This window comes from Mesoplodon mirus (genome assembly GCF_964341445.2).
Source record: "Mesoplodon mirus genome assembly, chromosome: 12".
Classification (NCBI taxonomy): domain Eukaryota; kingdom Metazoa; phylum Chordata; class Mammalia; order Artiodactyla; family Ziphiidae; genus Mesoplodon; species Mesoplodon mirus.
This window is the reverse complement of record NC_138988.1, coordinates 39393649-39412063: the sequence shown is the minus strand read 5'-3', so window position 1 is coordinate 39412063 and position 18415 is coordinate 39393649. Positions and strand designations below refer to the sequence as shown.

Here is an 18415-nt window from a genome sequence, read left to right as displayed (position 1 = left end):
AATCACAGACTACTTAGAGAGAGCCGGGCAACAAGCGTAGCAGGCAAGGATGGATAGGGCTAGAGAGAGAAGTTAGAGAGAAAAATATGGATCAAATCTTGCAGGACTGCGTGAACCACGGAAGATATGTGAATTCCATTCCACTTGCAATGAGGGGATTTGAACTGAAGATTGATATGATCTGGTCTCCATTTAAAAAAAATCTCCCTGGCTACTGGGTGGAGAATGAATTAGAGAGAGCAAGGCATTTGAGATAAGAAACTTCTGTGGTTGTCCAAGGAAAAGAAGAGAGCTAGGGTAGAAACACAGAAAAAGCAGACTAGGTATGAAACTCAAAGTACAGCAACAAAAGAAAAAAACAGATAAACTGAACTTTATCAAAATTTAAAACGTGTGCTACAAGAGTGTAAAAAGACAACTCACAAAATGGGAAAAATATTTGCAAATCACATATCGGGTAAGAGACTAATATCCAAAATATATAAAGAACACTTACAATTCAACAACAAAAAGACAAATAACCCAGTTAAAACAGACTCAGGACCTGAATAGACACTTCTCCAAAGAAGATATACCAATAGACCACAAGCACATGAAAAGATGTTCAACATTATTAGTCATAAGAGAAATGCAAATCAAAACCACACCAAAGGGGCTTCCCTGGTGGTGCAGTGGTTAAGAATCTGCCTGCCAAGGGTTCAATCCCTGGTCCGGGAAGATCCCACACGCCGCAGAGCAACTAAGCCCATGTGCCACAACTATTGAGCTTACGCTCTAGAGCCCACGAGCCACAACTACTAAGCCCACGTGGCACAACTACTGAAGCCTGCGCGCCTAGAGCCTGTGCTCAACAAGAGAAGCCACTGCAACGAGAAGCCCACACACCACAACAGAGTAGCCCCCACTCTGCCACAAGTAGAGAAAGCCCGCATGCAGCAATGAAGACCCAACGCAGCCAAAAATAAAATAAATAAAATTTAAAAATAATAATAATACTGTATTGTATATTTGAAAGTTGCTAATAGAATAAATCTTAAAAGTTCTCATCACAGGGGCTTCCCTGGTGGCGCAGTGGTTGAGAGTCCGCCTGCCGATGCAGGGGACATGGGTTCGTGCCCCGGTCCGGGAAGATACCACATGCTGCGGAGAGGTTAGGCCCGTGAGCCATGGCCGCTGGGCCTGTGCGTCCGGAGCCTGTGCTCTGCAACAGGAGAGGCCACAACAGCGAGAGGCCCACGTACCACAAAAAAAAAAAAAAAAAAAAATTCTCATCACAATAAAGTTTACCTGTGAGGTGATGAATGTTAATTAATCAGTTTACAATACATACATATATGAAATTATGTCATATACTGTAAACTAATACGTTATATGTCAATTAAATCAACTATACTCCAATATAAAATAAAAATTAAAAAAATTTTTTTAATTTCCCAGTCTGATATTGTGATATAACAAGAAATATATATTTGGCCCAGATTCCTGGCAGAGCTCCTAAAACCTCTGAAATTTCCTCAGTGATAGAGGTGAGAGGAGAGTCTTTTGTTATTCAAAATAAGCTGCTTTCAACCAAACTGAGTTTATGCTAATGAGGTGACACTTGAAAGATGAAGACCGGTTATGAGAAGAACAACCCTGTGATTAGAGGGCTGGAAATTTCAGCCCTACACCTTGACCTACAGCGAGGGACCATCGGGATTGAGGGATTGAGTTCATCCTTGATGATTTAATCAATCACGCCTATGTAATGCACCCTTCATTAAAAACCCTAAATGAGGGCCTCCCTGGTGGCGCAGTGGTTGAGAGTCCGCCTGCCGATGCAGGGGACACGGGTTCGTGCCCCGGTCCGGGAAGATCCCACATGCCGCGGAGCGGCTGGGCCCGTGAGCCATGGCCGCTGAGCCTGCGCGTCCAGAGCCTGTGCTCCGCAACGGGAGAGGCCACAACAGTGAGAGGCCCGTGTACTGCAAAAAAAAAAAAAAAAAAAAAAAAAAAAAAAAAAAAAACCCTAAATGAAGGGGTTCTGAGAGCTTCCAGGTTGGTGAACACGTTGAGGTGTGGGAAGGTGGTGTGCTCGGCGAGGGCACAGAGGTTCTGTGCCCCTTCCTACATACCTTGACCTATGCATCTCTTTCATTTCGTCGTACCTAGTTGTATCCTTTATAATAAGCCAGTAACAGTAAGTAAAGCACTTTCCTAAGTTCCGTGAGCCATTTGAGCAAATTATCAAACTTAAAGTGGGGTCATGGGAACCCCAAATTTATAGCTGGTCAGTTAGAAGTACAGGAGGCCTGGATTTTTGATTAGCGTCTGAAGTAGAGGGCAGTCTTTTGGGACTGAGCATTAATCTGTGCAGTCTGCACTAACTCCAGGTAGTTAGTGTCAGAAGTGTCTTGAGTAGAGAAACAACAGTTTTTCCTTTACCTAGTATCTTTGTTAACAGTATGTCCCCCTAGTACTCCAAGAATCATACCAGGTTCACCCCAGGTCCGGGTGAACCTTGACTTTCTTCTCTTCCTCACCTTCTAAAAGTAGGGATTCAATAATTCTTATCAACTCTATCAAAATAAGTATCTCAAATATACAGTCCCACATTGAACATAAGCAGACATCAGATGAAGATAAAGGTTCAACATTCTTAAAATGAATAAAATTGAAAGTAAAACACTGAGAAAATTTTTCCAAAAGTTAATTCTTTTCAAAAAATTTTAATACCTTGTGCTTCGAGTGTACAACAAATTTGGGTGATCATTTCATAATGTATGCAGAATGTCAAAACACGATGTAGTACATCTGAAACTAACATAAAATACAGTATGTCAATTGTATTTTTTAAATTTTTTATTGAAATATAGTTGATTTACAATGTTGGGTTAGTTTCAGGTGTGCAGCAAAGTGATTCAGTTATACATATATATATACATATTCTTTTTCAGATTCTTTTCCATTATTGGTTATTACAAGATAATATTAAGTAGAGTTCCCTGTGCTATACAGTAGATCCTTGTTGATTATCTCTTGTATATATAGCAGTGTGTATATTTCAATCCCAAACTCCTAATTTATCCCTCCCCTCTTTCCCCTTTGGTAACCATAGGTTTGTTTTCTCTGTCTGTAAGTCTATTTCTGTTTTGTAAGTAAGTTCATTTGTATCATTTTTTTAGATTCCACATATAAGTGACATAATATGATATTTGTCTTTCTCTATCTGACTTACTTAACTTAGTATGATAATCTCTAGGTCCATCCATGTTGCTGTAAATGGTTTTATTTCATTCTTTTTTATGACTAAGTGGTATTCCATTGTGTGTGTGTGTGTATCTCACATCTTCTTTGTCCATTCATTTGTCAGTGGACACTTAGGTTGCTTCCATGTCTTGGCTATTGTAAATAGTGCTGCTATGAACATTGGGGTGCATCAACTGTATTTTAATTTTTTAAACTGTACAACAAATTTGGTATTCATATATATTGCTGGTAACTGTGTATATTGATTGACACAATCCTTCTGAAAAGCAATATGACCACATAGTACTTATTAAATGCCAAAAAAATGTATCTTTTGACACAATAATTCTGTTTCTAGAAATCTATTCTAGGTAAATAAGTCAAAAATGAAAAAAAAAAACACCTTATGCACTCTTTGAGAAGATACAGTCACAGCTGCAGCAGAACTCAGGTCTGCCAGCTCTTGCTTCCGGCTTCTGCTCCCAACTCACCACTGTTGGCTTTCCCCAAGGAACAAGTCCATGAGGAAGCCTCACTGCAGCCATGGCTCTTAAATATAACAGAAAATCACCCATGGAACCAGAGGTAGTGATTTACCAAACTAGAATTACCCTAACCAACCACAACGTAAATCTCTGTTGAAGGCGTGTGCTGACTTGATCAGAGGAGCAAAGAAAAAGAATCTCAAAGTGAAAGGATCAGTTTGGATGCCTACCAAGACTATGAGAATCACTACTTAGAAAAACTCCTTGTGGTAAAGGTACTGACTTGAGATCTTTTTCAAATGAGCATTCACAAGCAACTCATTGACTTGCACAGTCCTTCCGAGATAATTAAACAGATTATTTTTGTCAGTACTGAGCCAAGAATCAAGGTTGAAGTCATCATTGCAGATACTTAAATCAACTATTTTAATAAATTGTCAGTTGTTAAAAAAGAAGCTGGGGTTTCCCTGGTGGCTCAGTGGTTAAGAATCCACCTGCCAATGCAGGGAACACGGGTTCAAGCCCTGGTCCGGGAAGATCCCACATGCAGCAGAGCAACTAAGCCCGTGCACCACAACTACTGAGCCTGCACTCTAGAGCCCGCGAGCCACAACTACTGAAGCAAGCCCGCGCGCCTAGAGCCTGTGCTCCACAACAAGAGAAGCCACCACATGAGAAGCCCACACGCCAGAACGAAGAGTACTCCCGCTTGCCGCAACTAGAGAAAGCCTGCACACAGCAACGAAGACTCAATACAGCCAAAAATAAATAAATAAATAAATAAACTTATTTAAAAAAAAAGAAGCTGTATGCACTAAAAAAAGTTTATACTAGCAAATATTTGGAGGCAACCTAAATGGGGAATAATTATTATTATTTATAATAATAATATAATATACTAAATTTGCAAAATACAGCAGAAAAATCATTATGACAACAAAATACTGGCAAACTAAATCCAGCAGCATATTAAAAGGATTATACCTTACACCATGACCAAGGGGGATCTAGCCCAAGAATGCAAGGTTGGTTCAACATATAAAAATTAAAATGTAATATACCACATATTAAAAGAATGAAAGGGAAAAAACCACATGATGATCTCAATTGATGCAGAAAAAGCATCCGACAAAATCCAACACCCGTTTGTACCCAAAAAACTAGGAATTAAAGACAATTTCCTCAACATGGTAAAAGTATTTATGAAAAATCCACAACTAACATCTTACTTAATGGTAGAAGACTGAAAAAATTTCCCCTAGATCAAGAACAAGACAAGGATGCCTGCTTTAGTCACCTTTATTCAGCACACTATTGAAAGTCCTAGACAGAGCAATTAGGCAAGATAAATAAATTAAAAGGCATTCAAACTGAAAAGGAACAAATAAAACTATTCACAAATTACATGATCTTATATATAGAAAATCCTAAAGAATCGACAAGTTGCAGGGTACAAGATCAACATACAAAAATCAGTTGTAGCTATATATATTCACAATCAACAATCTGAAGATGAAATTTAAGAAAACAGGCCTTTTCTGGCAGAAATGGAAAAGCTGACCCTAAAATTCATATGGAATTGCAAGGAGTCCTGAAAACCCAAAACAATCTTGAAAAAGAAGAACAAAATAGTGGTGATGGTTACACAAAATAATGAATGTACTTAATGCACCTGAACTGTATACTTTAAAATGGTAACAATGTAAATTTTATATATATTCTACCATAATAAAAAATTCATTATGACATCTATGTGAAGAAATTTTTAAATGCTTACAGCCTTTTCTGTAAATAATAAATAAGGCAAGAAAAAAATGAGAAGCATTTCAGGCATGAAATAATATGAACAGTATAATGACATTAGCTCCAGCCTAGAGTCAAACACTGCTTATGATACGGTCTTGGATAATCTCTAGGCCTCAATTTCCTCATCTGTGAGATGGAGATAACTATTATCCTTACCTTAAAAGATCAGGAGGATTCAATGAAATAATGCAAATAAATCACTGAACACTGAGACTAATACAGAATAAAGGCTTAATAAATGCTAGCTGTCCTAATTGCAGAAATGTATTTACGGTTACAATTATGTAAAATGTATGCCCTTGATGTGAAGGTCTCCTCCAGCTGGTATTTCTTGACCTAGTTGATGGGATACACAGTGTGTACACTTTATAAACAATCAAGCTGCATATTTATGATTTGTACCCCCTTTTGCATATATGTCTTACTTCAGAAAAAGTTTACTTAACTGAGAAAGGTGACTGCACAACATTGTGAATGTACCTAATGCCACTGAACTGTACACTTAAAACGGTTAAAATGGCAAATTTTACATTATGTATATTTTACCACAATTTTTTAAATGGAAGAAAAAGGAAAGAAAGCTGATTGTGGTGATGGTGTAGAGAATAGATGGGGCGGAGGAGAGATGAGTGGGAGACCTACGGGATGCTCAGGTGCATCCAGTTAAGAATCAATAAAAACCAAACTCAAGGCAGGGACAGTAGGGAAGGAGAAGATGGGGGAGCCCAGACATTAAAATAAATGAGAGAAAGAGAGAGAGAGAAGGAGAAAGTGACTGATTCCTGGGTTTCTTGCTGAAGAAATTAGAAGAAACAGCATTGTGACAGGTTAACGACATCAGTTTTAGGCTTCATGAGTTTGACAGATGAATGAGAGGTGATGAGCCAACAAGATGAGCATAAATAGGTGTGTGTCTAGTAGACCAAGATTTGAGCCGTAGTTTTGATTTTGAAAGTTCAGGTTCAAGGCAGTAAAAAAGTGCTCAGGAAGAGAATTGCTCACTGAGGGAGAAATGGTTAACAAACTAAATTTTGGGGATCATCAACAAACATTTAAAGGGCAGAAAGGAGGCCAAGTGGTGGATGAAGACCAAGGGGAATAAAGACACAGATGCCAAGGAGGGAGGCAGTTTCAAAGGGGGATGGTTCAACAGTGTCAAAATCCTGCGGAAAGATCCAGATATGTGAACTACAGGAATATTATTGTTAAGCAAGTCCCAAAAAAGTTCCACTAATGCAATTTAGACCAACTCCTACTGTTACGTGATATATACTGTGAAATAAAAAATGCTGGGGAGGGCTTCCCTGGTGGCGCAGTGGTTGAGAGTCCGCCTGCCGATGCAGGGGACACGGGTTCGTGCCCCGGTCCGGGAGGATCCCACATGCCACAGAGCGGCTGGGCCCATGAGCCATGGCCGTTGAGCCTGCGCGTCCGGAGCCTGTTCTCCCCAATGGGAGAGGCCACAACAGTGAGAGGCCCGCGTACCGCAAAAAAAAAAAAAAAAAAAAAGCTGGGGAAATATCCTAAGGAATCCACTAAACAACTACAAAACTAATAAACAAGTTCAGCAAGGCTGCAAGATACAAGGTCAATATTTGAAAAATTAACTGTATTTCTATACACTTGCAATGAGCAATCTGAAAATGAAATTAAGAAAACAATTCTATTTACAATCACACCAAAAGGAATAAATAACTTAGGAATAAATTTAATAAAAGAAGTGTAAAACTTATATTGTGAGAACCACAAAACATTTGTAGTTCTTTCTTTGAATTTTATTTCATTTATTTTTTTATACAGCAGGTTCTTATTAGTTACCCATTTTATATACATTAGCATATATATGTCAATAATATCCCAATTCATCACACCACCACCACCGCCACCCCCGCCGCTTTCCCCCCTTGGTGTCCATATGTTTGTTCTCTACATCTGTGTCTCAATTTCTGTCCTGCAAACCAGTTCATCTGTACTATTTTTCTAGGCTCCACATATATGCATTAATATACGATATTTGTTTTTCTCTTTCTGACTTAGTTCACTCTGTACGACAGTCTCTAGATTCATCCATGTCTCTACAAATGACCCAATTTCGTTCCTTTTTATGGCTGAGTAATATTCCATCATATATATGTACCACACCTTCTTTATCCATTCGTCTGTCGACGGGCATTTAGGTTGCTTCCATGACCTGGCTATTGTAAACAGTGCTGCAATGAACATTGGGGTGCATGTGTCTTTTTGAATTATGTTTTTTTCTGGGTAGATGCCCAGTAGTGGGATTGCTGGGTCATATGGTAATACTATTTTTAGTTTTTTAAGGAACCTCCATACTGTTCTCCAGAGTGACTGTATCAATTTACCTTCCCACCAACAGTGCAAGAGGGTTCCCTTTTCTCCACACCCTCCCCAGCATTTGTTGTTTGTAGATTTTCTGATGATGCCCATTCTAACTGGTGTGAGGTGATACCTCATTGTAGTTTTCATTTGCATTTCTCTAATAATTAGTGATGTTGAACAGCTTTTCATGTGCTTCTTGGCCATCTGTATGTCTTCTTTGGAGAAATGTCTATTTAGGTCTTCTGTCCATTTGTGGATTGGGTGTTCTTTTTTTTTTAATATTGAGCTGCATGCGTTTTTGGAGATTAATCCTTTGTCTGTTGATTTGTTTGTAAATATTTTCTCCCATTTCATCTTGTCGGTAGTTTCCTTTGCTTTGCAAAAGCTTTTAAGTTTCATTAGGTCCCATCTGTTTATTTTTGTTTTTATTTCCATTACTCTAGGAGGTGGATCAAAAAAGATCTTGCTGTGATTTATGTCAAAGAGCATTCTTCCTATGTTTTCCTCCAAGAGTTTTATAGTATCCGGTCTTACATTTAGGTCTCTAATCCATTTTGAGTTTATTTTTGTGTATGGTGTTAGGGAGTGTTCTAATTTCATTCTTTTACATGTAGCTGTCCAGTTTTCCCAGCACCACTTATTGAAGAGACTGTCTTTTCTCCATTGTGTATCCTTGCCTCCTTTTTTTTTTTTTGCAGTACGCGGGCCTCTCACTGCTGTGGCCTCTCCCGTTGTGGAGCACAGGCTCCGGATGCGCAGGCTCAGTGGCCATGGCTCACAGGCCTAACCACTCCACGGCATGTGGGATCCTCCCGGACCGGGGCACGAACCCGCGTCCCTTGCATCGGCAGGTGGACTCTCAACCACTGCGCCACCAGGGAAGCCCTCCTTGCCTCCTCTGTCATAGATTAGTTGACCATAGCTGTGTGGGTTTATCTCTGGGCTTCCTATCCTGTTCCATTGATCTATATTTCTGTTTTTGTGCCAGTACCATATTGTCTTGATTACTGTAGCCTTGTAGTATAGTCTGAAGTCAGGGAGTCTGATTCCTCCAGCTCCGTTTTTTTCCCTCAAGACTGCTTTGGCTATTCGGGGTCTTTTGTGTCTCCATACAAATTTTAAGATTTATTGTTCTAGTTCTGCAAAAAATGCCATTGGTAATTGGATAGGGATTGCATTGAATCTGCAGATTGCTTTGGGTAGTATAGTCATTTTCACAATATTGATTCTTCCAATCCAAGAACATGGTATATCTCTCCATCTGTTTGTATCATCTTTAATTTCTTTCATCAGGGTCTTACAGTTTTCTGCATACAGGTCTTTGTCTCCCTAGGTAGGTTTATTCCTAGGTATTTTATTCTTTTTGTTGCAATGGTAAATGGGAGTTTCCTTAATTTCTATTTCAGACTTTTCATCATTAGTGTATAGGAATGCAAGAGATTTCTGTGCATTAATTTTGTATCCTGCTACTTTACCAAATTCATTGATTACCTCTAGTAGTTTTCTGTTGGCATCTTTAGGATTCTCTATGTATAGTATCATGACATCTGCAAACAGTGACAGTTTTACTTTTTCTTTTCCAATTTGTATTCATTTTTTTTGTTTTCTCTCATTGCCATGGCTAGGACTTCCAAAACTATGTTGAATAACGGTGGTGAGAGTGAACATCCTTGTCTTGTTCCTGATCTTAGAGGAAATGCTTTCAGTTTTTCACCATTGAGAACGATGTTTGTTATGGGTTTGTCATATATGGCCTTTATTATGTTGAGGTAGGTTCCCTCTATGCCCAATTTCTGGAGAGTTTTTGTCATAAATGGGTGTTGGATTTTGTCAAAAGCTTTTTCTGCATCTATTGAGATGATCATATGGTTTTTATTCTTTAATTTGTTAATATGGTGTATCACATTGATTTGACTGCTGTATATTGAAGAATCCTTGCATCCCTGGGATAAATCCTACTTGATCATAGTGTATGATCCTTTTAATGTGTTGTTGGATTCTGTTTGCTCGTATTTTGTTGAGGATTTTTGCATCTATATTCATCAGTGATATTGGTCTGTAATTTTCTTTTTTTGTAGTATCTTTGTCTGGTTTTGGTATCAGGGTGATGGTGGCCTCATAGAATGAATTTGGGAGTGCTCCTTCCTCTGCAATTTTTTGGAAGAGTTTGAGAAGGATGAGTGTTAGCTCTTCTCTAAATGTTTGATAGAATTCACCTGTGAAGCCATCTGGTCCTGGACTTTTGTTTGGAGATTGGAAGATTTTTAATCACAGTTTCAATTTCATTACTTGTGATTGGTCTGTTCATATTTTCTATTTCTTCCTGGTTCAGTCTTGGAAGGCTATACCTTTCTAAAAATTTATCCATTTCTTCCAGGTTGTCCATTTTATTGGCATAGAGTTGCTTGTAGTAGTCTCTTAGGATGCTTTGTATTTCTGCAGTGTCTGTTTAACTTCTCCTTTTCATTTCTAATTTTATTGTTTTGAGTCCTCTCCCTCTTTTACTTGATGAGTCTGGCTAAAGGTTTATCAATTTTGTTTATCTTCTCAAAGAACCAGCTTTTACTTTTATTGATCTTTGCTATTGTTTTCTTTGTTTCTATTTCATTTATTTCTGCTCTGATTTGTATGATTTCTTTCCTTCTACTAACTTTGGGTTTTGTTTGTTCTTCTTTCTCTAGTTCCTTTAGGTGTAAGGTTAGATTGTTTATTTGAGATTTCTTGTTTCTTGAGGTAGGTTTGTATTGCTATAAACTTCCCTCTTAGAACTGCTTTTGCTGCATCCCACAGGTTTTGGATCGTCGTGTTTTCATTGTCATTTGTCTCTAGGTATTATTTGATTTCCTCTTTGATTTCTTCAGTGATCTCTTGGTTATTTAGTTATGAATTGTTTGTGTTTTTTACATCTTTCTTCCCTGTAATGGATTTCTAATCTCATAGCATTGTGGTCAGAAAAGATGCTTGATATGATTTCAATTTTCTTAAACTTACTGAGGCTTGATTTGTGACCCAAGATGTGAGATCTATCCTGGAGAATGTTCTGTGCGCACTTGAGAAGAAAGTGTAATCTGCTGTTTTTGTATGGAATGTCCTATAAATATCAATTAAATCTATCTGGTCTACTGTGTCATTTAAAGTTTGTGTTTCCTTATTAGTTTTCTGTTTGGATGATCTGTCCAGTGGTGTAAGTGAGGTGTTAAAATCCCCCACTATTATTGTGTTACTGTTGATTTCCTCTTTTAGAGCTGTTAGCATTTGCCTTATGTATTGAGGTGCTCCTATGTTGGGTGCATAGATATTTATAATTGTTATATCTTCTTCTTGGATTGATCCCTTGATCATTATGTAGTGTCCTTCCTTGTCTCTTGTAACGTTCTTTATTTTAAAGTCGATTTTATCTGATATGAGTATTGCTACTGCAGCTTTCTTTTGATTTCCATTTGCATGGAATATCTTTTTCCATCCCCTCGCTTCCAGTCTGTATGTGTCCCTAGGTCTGAAGTCCCTAGGTCTCTTGTAGACAGCATATATATGGGTCTTGTTTTTGTATCCATTCAGCGAGCCTGTGTCTTTTGCTTGGAGCATTTAATCCTTTCAAGTTTAAGGTAATTATCGATACGTATGTTCCTATTACCATTTTCTTAATCGTTTTGGGTTTGTTTTTGTAGGTCCTTTTCTTCTCTTGTGTTTCTCACTTAGAGATGTTCCTTTAGCATTTGCTGTAGAGCTGGTTTGATGGTGCTGAATTCTCTTAGCTTTTGCTTGTCTGTAAAGCTTTTGATTTCTCCATCAAATCTGAATGAGATCCTTGCTGGGTAGAGTAATCTTGGTTGTAGGTTCTTCCCTTTCATCACTTTAAATATGTCATGCCACTCCCTTCTGGCTTGTAGAGTTTCTGCTGAGAAATCAGCTGTTAACCTTATGGGAGTTCCCTTGTATGTTGTCATTTTTCCCTTGCTGCTTTCAATAATTTTTCTTTGTCTTTAATTTTTGCCAATTTGATTACTATGTGTCTCGGCATGTTTCTCCTTGGGTTTATCCTGTATGGGACTCTCTGCACTTCCTGGACTTGGGCGGCTATTTCCTTTCCCATGTTAGGGAAGTTTCTGACTATAATCTCTTCAAATACTTTCTCAGGTCCTTTCTCTCTCTCCTCCTTCTGGGACCCCTATAATGTGAATGTTGTTGCATTTAATGTTGTCTGAGAGGTCTCTTAGGCTGTCTTCATTTCTTTTCATTCTTTTTTCTATTCTGTTCTGCAGCAGTGAATTCCACCATTCTGTTTTCCAGGTCACTTATCCGTTCTTCTGCCTCAGTTATTCTGCTATTGATTCCTTCTAGTGTATTTTTCATTTCAGTTATTGTATTGTTCCTCTCTGTGTGTTTGTTCTTTAATTCTTCTAGGTCTTTGTTAAACATTTCTTGCATCTTCTCGATCTTTGCCTCCATTCTTTTTCCGAGGTCCTGGATCATCTTCACTATCATTATTCTGAATTCTTTTTCTGGAAGGTTGCCAATCTCCACTTCATTTAGTTGTTTTTCTGGGGTTTTATCTTGTTCCTTCATCTGGTACATAGCCCTCTGCCTTTTCATCTTGTCTGTCTTTCTGTGAATGTGGTTTTTGTTCCACAGGCTGCAGAACTGTTCTTCTTGCTTCTGCTGTCTGCCCTCTAGTGGATGAGGCTAAGAGGCTTGTGCAAGTTTCCTGATGGGAGGGACTGGTGGTGGGTAGAGCTGGCTGTTGCTCTGGTGGGCAGAGCTCAGTAAAACTTTAATCCGCTTGTCTGCTGATGGGTGGGGCTGGGTTCCCTCCTTGCTGGTGGTTTGGCCTGAGGCGACCCAACACTAGAGCCTACTCGGGTTCTTTGGTGGGGCTAATGGCAGACTCTGGGAGGGCTCATGCCAAGGAGTACTTCCCAGAACTTCTGCTGGCAGTGTCCCTGTCCTCATGGTGAGACACAGACCCCCCCCCCGCCGCCTCTGCAGGAGACCCTCCAACACTAGCAGGTAGGTCTGGTTCAGTCTCCTGTGGGGTCACTGCTCCTTCCCCTGGGTCTCAATGCACACACTACTTTGTGTGTGTCCTCCAAGAGTGGAGTCTCTGTTTCCCCCAGTCCTGTCGAAGTCCTGCAATCAAATCCCACTAGCCTTCAAAGTCTGATTCTCTAGGAATTCCTCCTCCCTTTGCCGGACCCCCAGGTTGGGAAGCCTGACGTGGGGCTCAGAACCTTCACTCCAGTGGGTGGACTTCTGTGGTATAAGTGTTCTCCCGTTTCTGAGTCACCCACCCAGCAGTTATGGATTTGATTTTATTGGGATTGCGCCCCTCCTATGGTCTCATTGTGGCTTCTCCTTTGTCTTTGGATGTGGGGTATCTTTTTTGGTGAATTCCAGTGTCTTCCTGTCGATGATTGTTCAGCAGTTAGTTGTGATTCCGGTGCTCTCGCAAGAGGGAGTGAGAGCATGTCCTTCTACTCCGCCATATTGAACCAATCAAACATTTGTAGTTCTTTAATTTAGAAATTAAAGAAGATCTAAATAAATGGGAAGACATCCCATACTCATAGATCAGAAGACTTAACGTTGTAAAAAGGCAATACTCTCCAAATTAACCTACAAATTCAATGCAATTTCTGTCAAAATCCCAGATGGCCTCTTTGCAGAAATTGACAAACTAATCCTAAAATTCATATGGAACTGCAAATAGCCAAAACAACTTTGAAAAAGAACAAAGTTGGAGAATTCACATTTCCTGATTCCAAAACTACCACAAATCTACGGTAATCAAACAGTGTAGTAGTGACATACAGACAGATATATAGATCAATGGAACAGAACCGCGAGTTCAAAACAGACTCTCACATTTACAGTCAATTGATTTTCAACAAGAGTACCAAGACAATTAAATGGGGAAAGAATAGTCTTTTTATTTTAATTTTTTTGTTTTTTTGGGTTTTTTTGGCTGTGTTGGGTCTTCGTTGCTGTGTGCGGGCTTTCTCTAGTTGCAGTGAGCAGGGGCTACTCTTTGTTGCAGTGCATGGGCTTCTCATCGTGGTGGCTTCTCTTGTTGCAGAGTACAGGCTCTAGGCGTGCTCTAGGCTTCAGTAGTTGCAGCACGCGGGTCCTAGAGCACAAGGACTTTGGTAGTTGGGGCACGTGGGCTCTAGAGTGCACAGGCTTCAGCAGTCGTGGCACACAGGCTCCGTAGTTGTGGCTCGCGGGCTTAGAGCGCAGGCTCACTAGCTATGGCGCACAGGCTTAGCTGCTCCAAGGCATGTGGGATCTTCCAGGAGCAGGGATCAAACCCGTTTTCCCTGCACTAGCAGGCAGATTCTTAACCACTGCACCACCAAGTAAGTCCCAGAATAGTCTTTTTAATAAGTGGTGCTGGAACAACTGGATATCCACATATAAAAGAATGAAGTGGAACTTCCTTGGTGGTCCAGTGGTAAAGAACTCTCCTTCCAATGCAGGGGACACAGGTTTGATCCCTGGTCAGGGAACTAAAATCCCACATTCCACAGGGCAACTACTGAGCTCACGTGCCTCAACTAGAGAGCCCCTGTGCAGCAAACTACAGAGCCCACGCACTCTGGAGCCACCACAGAACTACAGAGCCCACACGCTCTGGAGCCCGCACACCACAACTGGAGAGAGAAAACCCACACACCACAACTGGAGAGAGAAAACCCGCGCGCCACATCTAGAGAGCCCGCACGCCGCAAGTACTGAGCCCGCGTGCTCTAGAGTCTGCGCACCACAACTAGAGAGAAGCCTGCACACTGCAATGATAGATCCTGCATACTGCAACGAAGATCCCATGTACCACAACTAAGACCCAACTCAGCCAAATAAATAAATAAATAAATTTATATTAAAAAAAAAAGTAAAACAACCCACTAAATGACAGAAAATATTTTAAAGTCATATATCTGATAAAGGATTTATTTAGAATATACAGAGAACACTTACAACTTAATACTAAAAACACAAATAAACCAATTAAAAAATGGACAGGGCTTCCCTGTGGCGCAGTGGTTGAGAGTCCGCCTGCCGATGCAGGGGACACGGGTTCGTGCCCCGGTCCGGGAAGATCCCACATGCCGCGGAGCGGCTAGGTCCGTGAGCCATGGCCGCTGAGCCCGCGCGTCCAGAGCCTGTGCTCCGCAACGGGAGAGGCCACAACAGTGAGAGGCCCGCGTACCGCCAAAAAAAAAAAAAAAAAAAAAAAAAAGGACAAAGGCTCGGAATAGACATTTCTTCAAAGAAGATACACAAATGACCAACAAACACATGGAAAGATGCTCAACATCATTACAGAACTGCAAAGCAAAACTACAGTGAGGTACTATAATACTTCCTACCCACTAGGCTGGCCATAATAATAAAGATAATGAGTGTTGACAAGGATGGGGAGGAATTAGAACCCTCAAGTGTTCTTTCTTTTTTTCATAATAGTCATCCTCATGGGTGTGAAGTGGTATCTCACTGTGTGCCATGTATTTTTAAGTTACTATCTGTAAATAGAAGTTCACCTTGTGTTGATTTCTATAATATAATTAGCACAGTCACTGAAGAAATTTAAACAAACAAAAAATTTAAATACCAATAAAATAAAGCACAGGGTTACAAAGATTTAAGTCAATTCAACTTTGAAAAAGATATTAAAGATGACAAAGAATGAAGACATAACAAAACTTGTAAACTCTGTTTTACTCATCTGGGACTAATAGCTAAAACACTAATGTTTTGTGTAAATAAAAATCGTTGCAAAGCAAGTTACAGCTTTGTGATTTGTTGTTATGACAGTGAAATTGTTGAGACTGTTGTCAGATTGTTGTCACGAACCCTATTTTAAAGATAAGTAAATTTAAAATCAAACAGGTTCCACAGCTTGTCTTAGACCACAAAGCAATTCTGTGACAGAGATTTGGAAAATAATTTCTGATTTCCAGGTTTAAGATGAAAAACTCATAATTTAATGTGCATTAAGTCAAGGGAAACAAGATAGAGAAATCTCCACTCTTAGCATGAATAAACTTAGGGAAGTTGTCCAGAACACTGAAGCTTACAACGTCCAACAGCGATGACCAATAATTAACTCTCTGCCAGCCTAACTTGAATGTGGATTCAACTCAGAACTAGGTTGTTGGGGGTTTTCTCTGTATGATCCAATGACACTAAGACTCTAACTTTGCCTCTCAAATGTTTTCATTATTTTGTTAAATTTTGGCTGTTCAAAAGTAGGGTAATTTTATTAAACTGACAAAGCCTATGTTGAAGCAATCACGGAAAATGGAAATGCTTTTTGACAATCTTGCTTAAATCAGATGTACAAGTGTTACTTGTCTTCTTTCCTGCACCCCATATGCGAAAAAAAGTTATTGTTTACCCTCACCAAATTTGATCCAATCATTTTAGCCAAATTAAAAAAAAAAATATATATATATATATATATATACACCCAGGGTCAACATTAAGAAATGCATACTCAAGTATTCAAGGGTGAAATACTAGGATATGCTTTAAAATTCTTCAGCAAAGGAGAAAAAAGGTACAAATGAAACATTTGTGACAGATATTCCAACTGTGTAATGTGGGTATTGGCATATAGAAGGTTCATTTCACCTTTCCTATTTTTGTCTATGCTTAAAGTTTTTCACAATTAACTTTTCACAAAATGAATTCTTTCCAAAGTTACCGTCCTGGTTAGGAAATACGAATCAGGGGATGTGAGTGTTCTCTTCTGAACGAAACTGCGTGAAGGGTCTCCAGCCGAGGCGAGGCGGCCGTGGGCTCCACGCCCCTCGGGCCCCGCGCCAGCACGCGGGCCGAAAGCGCGCACGTTTCCCTCGAGCTGAACCTCACAACTCGCTCTGTGCGTTCTAGAGCTCGCAGGACCGCCGAGCTCAATTTGGAAGTGGCCCACGCCGCGCTCACGCCGGCGGCTGGGGGAATCCGGACAAACTCCGCTCGAGGGCTCCAAGGTCCCACGGCCCAGTGTTAAGGGTCTGGCCCCCAGCAGCCCCTCCTGGGTCTCTAGAGACCCTCGGCACCGCTCCCTCCGTCCCCGCCACCGCGAACCTCGGCCCAGCCCTCCGCCTACCGTCCAAGTCCTCTTCGTCCTCCGACTCGCTGTCCGCGATCGCATCAGCGACAAGGCCAGGGCCGGGCTCTAGACCCTGGGAGCCGGAAGGAGGGGCGGCGGGCGGGGTGGAGGCTCTGGAGCGGGCCTCGCGCAGGCTGGTGAAGTAGTCCACCGCGAAGTCGACGAGGTCGGGCGGCTGCTGCCGCAACACCTCCACGGTGTAGCCCTGCAGCAGCTCTGTGAGCCCGGGCGGGATCTGGATGTGGCTCATGCCGGCGGCGGCAGGCGGGACCCGGCCGCCGGCGGCCACCGCCTGGACGCTCCCTCACGCCGGCCTCTCGCCCCACGTCCGCGAGGTCCCCTCACGCGCGACCCAGGTCGGGTCTTCCTCGCGCCGCGCCGCCCTTTGTCCAGGTGTGCGTTTCCGGGCTGCACCACCCTACACTGCTCCGCCTGGCCTGGTGCCGCCGCCGCTGTCACTAGGCAGCCGCCGCCGCCCCAGGCACAGACTAGCGGGCTAGCTGGATGGGCGGGGCAGGAGCCCGGGTAGTGACGCACGCGGCCGCGGGCGTGCGCGCTCCCGCCGAGCGCCGGCCCTCAGTGCGCGTGCGCCAGTGGGCCGGCCGCCAGCCCGGCTGCCCCGGCAGTCTCTGGTCCAGGGGCAGGAAATGAGTGGTCTACCCGCTAAGCGGCGTCGTTACTGCCTCTTACCTTTCATTTCTAATTTCAATACACTCTAAGATCCAACCGTTTGCCAGCCCTTACTAGGCTCCAGGGACACAGCTAAGAGCCAGATGCAAGCATGCACATCACCACCGCGGTGTGGTTCCGGCTATGGTGGAAAACAAGAGGGCCCACTTTAGGGGGGGACATTCAAGCTGACTCCGAGGCCTGGGCAGGATCTAACCACAGGAAGATCTGGAGGAGAGCCATATGGGCATAGAGGACAGCAAGAGCAAAGGCATGGTAAAGTCAGAACCACCCTGACCGCTGGGAGGCATAGTGGCATGACCATAGGACCCTCAGAAGTCCGGCAGGAGGTCTGTGAGATGTCAAAGGAGGAAGCCCTTGTAGGTAGTAGGAGTTTCAGTGATATAGTAAGTTGGGAGCCAAAGGCAGATAAATAAGGCTGGAAGAACTCAGTAGGCCAAACATGTTCCTTGAGAAAAGGGAATAAACGCCCAGGGCAGGAACAACCACTGTGCCTGTTTCTCCTCTTGAGCATTCCCACCAGGATTCCCAGGACTAGGTCTGCACACCCCTACTCTCCCCATACTCCACCCTGGGCCCTGGGCCAGCAATGCTTGATGGTGTTGAGCAGACCACAAGGCACTGTTATCCTTTGCCCCTCGGGAGAGGGTGTAGGCAAACTGGAGAGGCCATGCTATTTCCCAAGCTGCCCCTTCACCCACACCAGATTGGAAGGGAATAGAAAAAGGTGGAAACATTCCTGGTATGTCCATACCAC

The 18415-nt window shown here is 41.8% G+C and overlaps 1 protein-coding gene across 1 annotated transcript in view; it reads right to left on the bottom strand.

Annotated features, from left to right (window-relative positions):
• PRKAR2A (protein kinase cAMP-dependent type II regulatory subunit alpha) overlaps positions 1 to 17489 on the bottom strand; it is a 94192-nt gene extending 76703 nt beyond the window's left edge. Inside the window, exon 1 of the mRNA XM_082638116.1 lies at positions 16966 to 17489. Within this exon, the coding sequence (XP_082494242.1) occupies positions 16966 to 17218 (253 nt within the window). The 5' untranslated portion in view covers positions 17219 to 17489. The remainder of the gene's footprint in view (positions 1 to 16965) is intronic.
• Between the last annotated feature and the right edge of the window lie 926 nt (positions 17490 to 18415).